The sequence below is a fragment of the Dromiciops gliroides genome, chromosome 5, assembly GCF_019393635.1.
Source record: "Dromiciops gliroides isolate mDroGli1 chromosome 5, mDroGli1.pri, whole genome shotgun sequence".
Taxonomy (NCBI): domain Eukaryota; kingdom Metazoa; phylum Chordata; class Mammalia; order Microbiotheria; family Microbiotheriidae; genus Dromiciops; species Dromiciops gliroides.
In genome coordinates this window covers 178832566-178844773 of record NC_057865.1, presented here as the reverse complement: position 1 = coordinate 178844773, position 12208 = coordinate 178832566, and the positions used below count along the sequence as shown (strand labels likewise).

The window sequence follows — 12208 nt, the reverse complement described above, 5'->3', positions numbered from 1 at the left end:
GGAGACAAAGATTTTAATTAATATACTATATGAAACCCTGACATTTGTGACTTCCTGTGTTAAATTGGAGAATTATTTATATACTGGGCAGTTGAATCTAAACAAGACTTTATTCAGGTTCTTTTGTTGTTTTATGTTTGCCTGTCACTATCATATTTCTGTGCTGAAGTAAAATGTGTGCTTTGTTAAAGACTTATTGACCAATGATGTAGTTTTATTTTCTTAGTACATATAGTATACATATACATACTTTTTTATTCCCAAAGGGGTATCTTTACATAAGTAATATTGCAATAATTAGATATTGTGATCACTATAAAGGTAATCAATATATTTTTACTATTTATTAGCTATTGAAGTTGGTCAGCTGTCACTACAAGCAAGAAACATATATAGATAATTGTAAATTATTTGCAATAAATGTTAATTTTCACAAAAAAAAAATTTAGGTCAGTGATAGTGGTCTCAAAGACCTATTTAAATTCCCAAAACCTTTTGTACAAGTGAAGAAATTTCACTGTATTCTTTCCCACATTAGCATCTGAACATTACACATTTTATGTCAAACTGTGAAAAAATGCATTTCTCAAGCATATAGTTAATCTCCCCCCCCCCATTTCATATAGGTATATTTGGCTTGTTTGAAAACTTGTTAAAAGCACCAAATTGAAAGTGAAACAGGTTCATCACATTATAGGGGCCAGCTAGGTGGCTGAGTGGATAGAGTGCCAGGCCTGAAGTCAGGAAAATTGATCTTCATGAATTCTAGTCTGGCCTCAGACACTTACTAGCTATGTCACCTGGGACATAGCTAGTCCTGTTTCCCTCAGTTTCCTCATCTGTAAAATGAACTGGAGAAGGAAATGACAAACCACTCCAGTATCTTGGCCAAGAAAACCCCAAATTAGATCACCAAGAGTTGTACATGACTAAAATGATTAAACAACAGCATCACATGGACTTAAATTTAGGGTCATGGATTTAAAGCTTAGTAGACCAACTGTATCATTTTGCAGTTGAGTAAACTACACCACAGTGAGGGTAACTTTTCCAGGGAAACATTAAATGTCTTGGGCAGGATTTAACCTCAAATTTTCCTGACTAACCATGCTCTATTCTGTACATCAAGCTGTCATTTAATACCTTTTTTGTCAGTGTTTCTCTACCACATTGTTCTAGACACAATGAGATACTCTAATATAAAACTATATGGTTGTAGTTTAGTCTTCATGATGTATCAAATTTCATAGACAATATAGATAGGAATGGGATGAATTAATTCAGATTCTGTAGCCACCAATAAATTATTGGTAAATAGAAAGAACTGGGCTGAGCAACTGTAGGTCTTGTAGACCTAAATGTAAAACTTCTCAAGGATCAGAATCTTGACCACAGGTTCTAAAATCTGCTGTCACTCTTCTAGGAAATTCACATTTCTCAAGGACTCTACTTTGGGCAGCTTTATCCATTTGTGCACCATTTTAAACCACTACTTCTTATATTTTACACAGTAACATTATTCTGCAACATCAAAAAATCACTTTCTATATTTCTAGTTAGCAGATATATAGCAAAGAGCCCCATGCCATTAATGATAACTTAAGTATGTTATCTTTTGGTCCACAGTTTTCCATGGTTTATTAATGGTCTAACACATTAATTCTTCTTTCAAGAGTGACCTTTACAGCTCCATTAATCCTCACAGCTTTTATCCAGCTACATTATTACTCATTACAGGTACATACAGCTTTTCAACATCTGCATTTTGTTGAAAGGAGAAAAGCAAATTGTAGAGGTCTAAAACCTATGAAAAAAAAATGAGATGTAGGTAGAGAAAAGATTTTTCATGGAAAACCAAGAGGAATTTTACTACCAAAAAATGCCACTTAAATGCTCAATATGTAATAGTAGACATGATTCATTATTCCTAGGAACAATTTTTAAACATGAGACAGTTAAGTTAAAAAATGATAATAAAAATGCAACTATATTATTTACCCAGCAAATTAAATAATGTAGTTCTAATAACATTACTTAGTAGGTCACACACTAAACAATGTGATATTTATAGCTCAATTACATATTTGATGGACTTAAGTAATTCATGTATGCCAAATAAAACATTTCCCCCTTTGATATCTTTGGACACTAAAATAAGCCTTTTCCTCATTGTGAATTAGAATATTAGCTAGTCATCGTTAGAGCCAAACAAAATAATTTTTGTTGTTCATTCATGTCCGACTCTCTATGACCTTATTTGGATTTTTTTTGGGGGGGTGGGGCAAAGATACTGGAATGGTTTGCCATTTCCATCTTCAGCTCATTTACAGATGAGGAAATTGAGACAAATAGGGTTAAGTGACTTACTACCCTGAGTTACAGAGCTAGTAAGTATCTGAGGGCAGATTTGAACTCAGGGAGATGACTCCAGGCCTAGCACTCTATCCATTTAGCTGTCCCAAACAAAAGAATACCTAACACTAATACGTGTGTAATTAAATATCAATCACAGTTATGAAACACTATATGCAAATATACACTTTATTTAAAATGAATAATATTTAATTATGCAATACTATATGATGTAAAGGAGCCTGGAGTAAGGTGAATGAATAAAGCTATAGCTTCGGTGTCCAAAAGACCTGGTTTCAAGTCTTGCCTGTGACATGTGAAATGTGTGGTGATAAGCCATTTGTTCAACTTCTCACTGTCTCAGGCAGTGAGTGGAAGTGAGGGGCAGCTAGGTGGTGTAGTGGATAAAGCACCAGCCCTGGATTCAGGAGTACCTGAGTTCAAATCTGGCCTCAGACACTTGACACTTACTAGCTGTGTGACCCTGGGCAAGTCACTTAACCCTCATTGCCCCGCCAAAAAAAAAAAATAGTGGAAACACTAGATAGGTTGGTGATGATCTGGTCTTTGGATGGAGTTTCTGTAATTTCCCCACATGAGGGCAACTACACGTCCAGATTCCTCTGCCTTCAAAAGACAGCAGTGATGAAGTTTTCTGGAGCATTTTGAAAGTCTGACTGTGAATGCCTGAAATCGCTTCTCTAGAATGATAGTTGTGAAGTTTGGGAGATAAGAATCATGCATGCTTTTAACTAATGTAAAATCCAAGCAGGATGGGACCAAGCATCAGTGATATTATCAGGTGGCTATTTACCATGGCAGACAGATTTCATTCATACATATATACTGCACTGCAAGCAAATATGCATATTACAAAACTGGTAAATTTAGCAAAGAAAATAGTAATAGAACAAACTACACAGTGAGTCGCTGGAAGGATCAGTTGGTCCTAGCCTGATCTCTGTTGTTTTGGCCTCTAAATAATTTACTCACTATGACTGCCAGTTCTCATAGCTAACAGTTATGTAGTGCTTTAGGGAATGCACTACATTCATCTATTTTCTCATTTGACCTCATGACAACCTTGTGAATTAGGTGCTATTATTATCTCAATTTTATATATGAGGAAATTGAAGCTGACCAGATTAAGTGACTTGCCCAGGGTCACAGAGCTAAGACGGGCTGAATTTAGGTTTTCCTGACTTTAAATCCTACTCACTATTATAAACAAGAATATGTGATCAATCTACTTTTCATGACTAGGAGCAATTAATGAACATAGATTCTTTAATGAAGTTACATATCTTTAGTTTCAGCTTAAAATGAGTTGTGTGGTTTTTGCTGACTACATAGTTCATTGAACTGCACAGAATTTGCATTGCATCAAATTAGAATTATTTGTAGAACACGAGTGGCCATTTTTAAATGCTATTACTCAAATACCACATATAGAACACCAGCTGTAAAATTTAAAAAAGAAAAGAAAAATTAACTTACCTATTGTGCTAACTCTAGCTGAAGGACTGGCTAATGCTGCTGGGACAGAAGCTTTAAGAGAGCCTGCCCCACTGTTTATTCTCAGAGCTGGCAAATGGGGAGAGGTGGGTGATGTGGGTGATTTCCCATCAGAGGTCTTGGGTTTAGCAGACAAGTTCAGTGGTTGTGCCACTTCATCCTGCAATAATTGACAGAACATAAACTATGAGAAAATCTCAAGTGTCTGGAGAAATACGGGTGTGTAGCCCAATGTTATTGTCTCATCAAATGTCTATCAATTAGTGATCTTTATTACTTATATATCACAAGGAATTTAAGCTTGGGATCATCACAGTACATCAGCAGGATATCAAAATGATAGTAACAACCCATTTTGTGACATTATAACTAGTATTATCTTTAGTAACAGTAATCAATCAATAATAATTTATTAAGCAACTACTACTTGCTACATATTGAGCTAGATGCTGATAATAAAAATCTGAAAGTGATACAGCCACAGTCCTCAAGGAGCTTATTATATTTTACTGTTACAATGTATTCTAATGATAATAGTACTTTTCATTTATAGAGCCCTTCATAATATGTTGACAGACATTATGTCATTTGAACCACACCACAACTCTGTGAAGTATTTAGGGAAGGTATCACTATCCTCATTACAAATGAGCAAATTGAGGCTCTTGTAGCTTAAGTGACTCGCCTAATGTTTTATTTTTTACTATATTTTTATTTCCTTATATATTTCCCAATTACATATACAAGTTTTTAAACATTCATTTAGAAAAATTTTTGAGTTCCAAATTCTCTCCCTCCTTCTTGACCCTCCTTGACCCCTTGAGAATACAAGCAATAGGATATCGAGTATATATGTGAAATCTTTACCTAATATTTTAGAGAAAGTCAGTTGCAGAGATGGAACTAGAACTTAAGTGCCTAGACTTCCATTCTAATCCTTTTCCACCATGCCATGCTAATTCTGAATGTATGAAAAAAGTATAATGAAATATGCATACAACTAACCTCAAGACAAGTTTTATAATGTGATATATGCTTAATAATTCTTATATATATATATATATTCATATAAAAACCATTTCCCTGAGTTCCCTACATTACAAACAGAAGGAAGTTTGACAAGCTTTAAAAACATCAGGTAATCTTTCCCCCTAGACTTCAAAGAAATAAATGCCTCTGGATTTGACCAAGACTAAAATCAACTAAATGTCACAAAGGAAATTATCTTTTTATTACATCATTGATCCTTCTAGAGAAAGAAATCCTTTTCATTTTCTAAAATCTTAGGCACTCTGTGTACACATGATAGAATATAGTATAGCATGAATTCATACAATATGATAGGTTAAAAGAACTGGAGAAGACCTGAGTATAAATGATACCTGACATAAAATATATGAAAACCAATAAAATTGGATGTAGTTGGAGTCTGTATCTGAAGCAGATTGCAAAGAGTAGTAAGTGTTTCCAGCTGTGTATGATACATTACACAATGACAATGGAAAATTGAGCATGACCAGTTCAGATATTCTTATAATGTCCAATTCTGGTGTCATGTGTTAGCATCAGAATGCATTTGACTCTATGTCTATCTTTTTTTTTTTTTTTAAGTGAGGCAATTGGGGTTAAGTGACTTGCCCAGGGTCACACAGCTAGTAAGTGTTAAGTGTCTGAGGCTGGATTTGAACTCAGGTCCTCCTGACTCCAGGGCCGGTGTTCTATCCACTGCGCCACCTAGCTGCCCCCTCTATGTCTATCTTAATGGATATCAAACTATATATTTCACTCATTCATGGGTTTCTCTGGTACAATTGATATTGGTTGCATTAAGACTACATAGCTGCATCCTAAGTTCTGCCATTTTGTTGTAAAACCTTTATGTGAACTACCCTTTCTCAGTATCCTAACTTATTAAATCAGATTAATTGTATGAAGCTTTTTTTAAACTAATGCTTGAACAAAGCACTTTAGAACACATAGGTAGATGTCAAAATATGTTTTAGCTTTGATATTAAATACTTTTTAAAACCCATAGAAATAGAATTTCATATTGGGAAAGGAGCTAGTAGCTATATAGTCCAATGCATTTCTAAAAAAAAGAATCTTTTATAAGAGACATCCAACAAGGAGAAGGGCAGTTTTTGGCTTCAGTAAAAGGAAACCGACTACCTCTGGAGGGACCTCATTTCACTTTTGGATAGTTCTAATAATTAGGAAGTATAAACAATTGCTGCTTTAAAAATCAAAAGAAATAAAACCTCTCTTCTTCATAACAGTTTTTCACATATTTGAAGACAACTATCATGGATTGAAGACTATGTAGAAAGGTGTAAGGTATAAAAAGACTGCAAAGGTAGGAGAGGGCTAGGTTATGAAGGTCTTTGAATGCCAAACTGAGCATTTTGTATTTACTCCTGGAGGAAGTACTAGAGTTTATTGAGTAGGGTGAAATGATCTTTGTTTTGGGAAAATAATTTTAGTGACTGAATGGAGGATGGATTGGAGTGGGGAGAGAATTGAGGCAGGTGTACCAACTAGTAGTGTATTGCAAAAGTCTAGGCATGAGGTGATGAGAGTCTGAACTAGGATGGTGGCAGTGTTAGAGAGAAGGGGGCATATTTGAGAGATGTCATAAAGGTGAAAACAACAGATTGAATATGGGGTGAGGGATAGTGAAGAATCTAGGATGACATCTAGGTTGTGTACCAGAAGGACTGGAAGGATGGTATTATCCTCTTGAGTAAAAGGGAAGGTAGAAGTGAGTGAGGGTTTAGGGGGAGAGATAATTATTCCTATATGCAATAGCATAATGATGTACTTAGAAAATCCTAGGGAAGCAGCAAAGAAACTAATTGAGACAATTAATTATCCTCAATAAAGTTACAGGGTATAAAATCAACCCATAAACAGTCACAGAATTTTAATATAGCAACAAAAAATTGAGGAGGCAATAAAGAGAAGTTCCATAGAAATAACCACAGCCTACTAAAACACCCTCAGTACCTGTATATGTAAGACTACAAAACACTCCTTAAAGAAATAAAGAAGAAACTTAAATAACTAGAGGGATATTAATAGTTCACGTCTGGATAGTACAAATATAATAAAATGATAATGCTGAAATTAATTTTCAGATTTAGTACTATGCCAAACTATCAAAGGGATACTTTTTGCAGAGCTAGAAGAAAATTAATTTGGAGGAGCAAAGGATCATTTGGAAAAGCAAAAGATCTGGACTATCTAGGGAAATAAAGAAAACGATAGAAATGAAAGGGGAATAGCACTTGCAGACCTTAAAGCAGTGCTTATCAAAACTATTTGGTTCTAGTTAATGAATATAGAAATGTAATTCAATGGGAGAGACTAGTCAACAAAGAAGAAGAAATAATTGAATTCAACAACCCAGTGTTTGATAAACTTAAAAATATAAATTTCTTAGGATAGAACTTCCTATTTGGCCATAATCACTGGCCAAATATGATAGAAAATCACTGGAAAAAACTGAAAAAAGTCTTGTAGAAATCAGATTTAGATCACTAATTTGTACCACATACCACAATCAACTAAAAAAAGAATACCTGAATATTAAATATAGCATTCCATAAAAATAGATTTATAACTAGATCATATGCCTTTCACAGATATGGTTAAGCAGTGAATTTTTAACCAGGGAAAAAAGAGATTACAAAAGATAAAACAGATAAGCTAGTCAGAGTATGCATATAAAAGAAATGAATGGACAAACTCTTCCATGGTATAGATCAAAGCAATAATTGCTATGGGCCTCTGGGTTACTTTTGCTGAATTGTTATTTTCTCTTTCTTTCCCTCTCTCTGTTTCTGTCTCATAAAGGAGGGATCTCTGAGTGGGAGGAAGGGATGTATCAGGAAATGAAGGTAAGTGAAAATGAAAGATATCAATACATTTTTCAAGAAAAAGCTAAAGAACAATGTTACTTGAGTGATGAGGTTGGAAGATAGGGTATTATGTGTTGAACAGTGATTAAAAGAAAAATGGGGGCAACCAGTATCTATAACTTGATTTTTTAAAAAGAAATTTGCCTCAGATAAGAGAAGAGATCTAGGGTGATAGCTTGAGGAGGTTTTAGGGTCATGTAAAAGTGGTTTTTGTTGTTTTGGTTTTAGACTGGCAGTGACTTGGGTATGTCTTTAGGCTACAGAGGAATCTAAATGGTTAGAAAGAGACTAGAAATTAGAGACAGTGGATCAAGGGCATATGTGGGAGAGTATGTTCAAAGGAGAAGAGAATGGAGAGTGATATCACAAGGTTTTGAGATTTAAAAACAGCAAAAAAAGAAACTGATAACTAATAGTTTCAGTTTTCTCAGTTGTAAATTTGGAGTGGACTTAGCATAACTGTATGACTTTCTCGAGCACTTTTCAAAGGTGGGTAAGAGCGAGAAGGCTGATGGTAAGAGTAGTCCAGGGTTCAAGTTTGACAAGGCACGTAAAGGGACTAGGTATTCAAGTATATAGTTGAAATGATTAACCAAAAGACCAAAGTTGATAAGGGAAAGAAATGAAGGCTATGCAAGCACTTAAGAATTAAGAGACTAGCGGCTACATCAAAAAGTAGATTAAGATAGAATGAGGGACAATGAGAAATGGAAGAATAAAAGGTATAGTTTGCTTTATTATGGAAGTAGACTGCTTACAGGTGATGGTGAGAAAAAGGGTCTGCTTATCCCTGTATGTGGCTGAGGTATATTAAAATTGTAAGTCATGGGAGTTGAAGAGGTTGATAAACTGGGAGACTAACCTGGACCAACATTAACATGAAACTTGACGTCCTCAAATATAGAGGTAGGAAGAGGGTTGGATAGAAGACTATGAGTGAGGTACTGTATCATAAGAGAAAGAAGGAAGAATGACTTGGGAGTTGGTGGTAACTGTCACCAAGCTTTGACTATAAATGTGGAGTGAAATTTAAGGGAGGAGATGGCAGCAAAGAGAGGGTCTGGAAGTGGCTGTGGGGAGCAAGGTATATGTCTACTCAGTTATCTAGTACAATAGGTCAAGGGACATTAGATAAGGTAATCCAGTACTATAGAAGATGTCTCGGGACATAATGTCTTAGGAGGAAAGCTAGATTCCCATCAGTACCAGAAGATAAAAGGAGCACAGGAACAAAAGGTCTGAGATTAATAGAAATTGTCAAAATAAAAAAAAAGAATGAGGGTTCCAAAGGGCACAATGCAAGGGGAAGGCAGCTCTGGATAGGAATGTAGTAGGACTAGGTTGCTGGAAATGAGGGACTAGGTAGCAGGGAAAGGGAGGGTTTTTACTTAAGAAACTATAATTATGTATTACCAAGTTTAATAGAGGAAGAAGTCAAAGTTTGATATCTACAATATGGTTTTGTGGCTACCATCCTCAAGAGTCCAGTGAATAACAGAATGTAGCATTAGTTTTCTTTCAGAGAAGAATGAAAGGGGTCTTTAGTAGGTGAGGTCATGACAACAATACATCAGGTCTCATTTAAGTATAAGTACAATAAAATGTTGCATTCATTACTCAAATAAAAAGAACATCATGGGGAACAACCTGATTTAATAAGCCCTCAAAATCATTAATGGATAATAAATAGATAAATACAAATAATGTAACTTTATCTTTGATATAGGACATCCTTTAGTATTATATTACCAGTAACAAATGAAGAGAGTAATAAAAAATAAATTCCTTGACTCCTAGATTGTAAGAAAATTTAGTGGGATAATCCAAATATTCTAATCTAGATCTTTTATCTGGAGGCCCATTGTGTATGATATCTAGAGATATAGATATAGATAGGGGTATGCTAAAGTGTCTCTTAGGTTAAAATCTTAATGGTCATTTTTAAGAATATCTAGGAGCAGCATTTCTAGGTACAAACTTTTTATTGTAAAATGGTGTTCCTGCTTATTTCTTTCTGTATAGAAATACTGGCAGGCCTTAGGGCTTAGTTGTGTCTCAAAAGCCTTTATTCTGACAGCCATAGAACTTCCTTTGACACTATCACAGCTGGTGAAAAAGGTTTGGGGATGCTTTGGGGAAATAAAGGTGACTGCTGCACTTGACTAAACAGAAACACTAACCCACTATAGGGGCAGAATATATTTCCAAATAAAAAAAAAGCTTATGAGAGAAGAGGAAATCAATTCTGTATATGGGGATAGGAGAAAAACAGCATATATTTATGTATATTAGTGATGATGGGTTGGAAGTGACACATCTCATCTCTGAGATGATAAGACTAATGTGTCATACATGTACACGTCTACTCAAAGCATTGAGTAAAATGAAAGAAGTAGTGGATTTCTGAATATTTTTCTTTATTCTCTGCAATGCTTCCTTCTAAAGCCAAAGAGAGCAAGACCCTAAGGACATAATAGAGGTTGACAGTTCTAGAGTTGATAAATGTCATTCAAAATTGCCCTTTCATTATGTGTTCAGACTAATGGTATATTAATAAGAGCTCTCATGCTTGATCTTTATACAGAAGACTGTGTTGTAAATAATTAGGACCCATTATATGATATTACTTCAGAATTTGGATGTTTTAATAATTTACTAGGGAATCATATCAAATATCTATTATTCATGAAAAAGGAAAAATGCAATTCATTATTTTTATTTGAATAGTTGAACAACTAAAAAACTTAACTACAAATAGAAGTGTTCTACTCATAAAAGAATATCCTGATGATACCGATCATCAGGGCTAAAATAGTTTTTGTATTAATATATATGCTATTCAGTGAAACTTCATAATTTAATACTCAGCTACTACAAAAGCAGTCTTTCCAAAACAATATAGAATTATCCACCTCATACTAATAAAACATTTTAACATGTATAAAAGAATAATTGGAATTTAATAATAAAATGTGCTCTTCAAATATCAAGAGGGCACTTGAACAGGTAGAGGGTAGCATTTGGCCATATCGATAGGGTGGAAGATATTTTCCCTCTTAATGATTTATGTAATAAATGAATGATTTTTGGAAGTCATTTGTAGAAATATTTTATAATTATTATGTTAATAGCCTTCAAAATAAATAATAAATCAATGTTATATTTAACTGATTACCATCAGAATATTTATACAAGGCAACAAACTAAATTCAGAAATTTAATTAATATAAGAAAATGGTAATAAATTATTTCTATATCACAAAGCTTTGGACCAGATGACCTATGAAATTAGTCCTGATAATTAATTGTATGATTTAATAAAAAAGATTTATATAGGGATGCAATGGCTGTAGAGTCAAGGGACTTAAAATATATTAGTAGATCTCCTTCTGACTTGTTCTATGACTTTGTTGCTATATATACCATATAAAGTCCCCTAATCCCTCTGTTTACATCAAAGAGATGTTTTAATAATGGAAGGAAAATACTAAGGAATCTTTGGAGAAAGTTGTCAAGTGCAAAAGAAAATTGCAAGAAAAAAGTATTTTGTGATTTGTAAGGGCAGATTAAGCTAGATATAGAGAATGTTTTTATTATAGGGATTAAAAATAGTGTGATTGGTTTTAAAATTATTTTAAACACAATGTTTTGATGATAGTGTCCTCAAAATAATGTTTTGGCTGAACTTAGTTTCTGAAACCTGATACATAACATTCACATATATTTAAATTCAAATATATATATATATATATTTAAATTCAAATATATATTTATATATATATATGCTGATGATTACTAATGACTTGAAAAAGAGGAAAAACAACTTAAAGTTAATGATCAACTATGTGAATAGCTATGTAAGCTGTGATTGTTTTTTCTGATTATTTTCTGAGATATGCATTAGTTGGTGTTTTATCTGGAGCATACATCCAAACTGGTGAACATTTGTTTTGGATTCTTTATAATACCTAGGTAATCACCACTGAGATACTTTTATATAAAACAAAGTTTTATATATATATATATATATATATATATATATATATATAAAATTATTATAACAAGTCCAAATTAACTGAAGAAAGAAGTTTAATAATAACAACAGTTGTCAAAGCAAAAGTATTCTCTTGAATCCTCTAAGGATAATTCTTTTTCCCTACTTCTTAACCTCTTTTAATTTCAATGTCTTCAACTTGGAGAAGTTGTCACAGTTTGAGCCACCAGAGGAGACATAAATGAATATGTAGACAACTATATTAACAAAAATGGTACTATGTCTTTTGCATTTTATTACCTACTAAATAATATGAAATCATTATATTTTTCATAACTCAATTGACCTTAAAAAGATTCCCTCAAAATGCATCATCCTTAAAAATGAGAAAGGGCCTAACATGCAGTTACTAAGATTTAGCTTAGACCTC

At 33.6% G+C, this 12208-nt stretch overlaps 1 protein-coding gene across 5 annotated transcripts in view; it reads right to left on the bottom strand.

Annotated features, from left to right (window-relative positions):
• The window catches only part of SOX5 (SRY-box transcription factor 5), a 503326-nt gene that overhangs the window by 48023 nt on the left and 443095 nt on the right, over positions 1–12208 (bottom strand). For all 5 annotated transcript variants that reach the window (XM_043968274.1, XM_043968272.1, XM_043968273.1 and 2 more), the window contains exon 10: positions 3850–4027. In XM_043968274.1, the coding sequence (XP_043824209.1) occupies positions 3850–4027 (178 nt within the window). The remainder of the gene's footprint in view (positions 1–3849; positions 4028–12208) is intronic.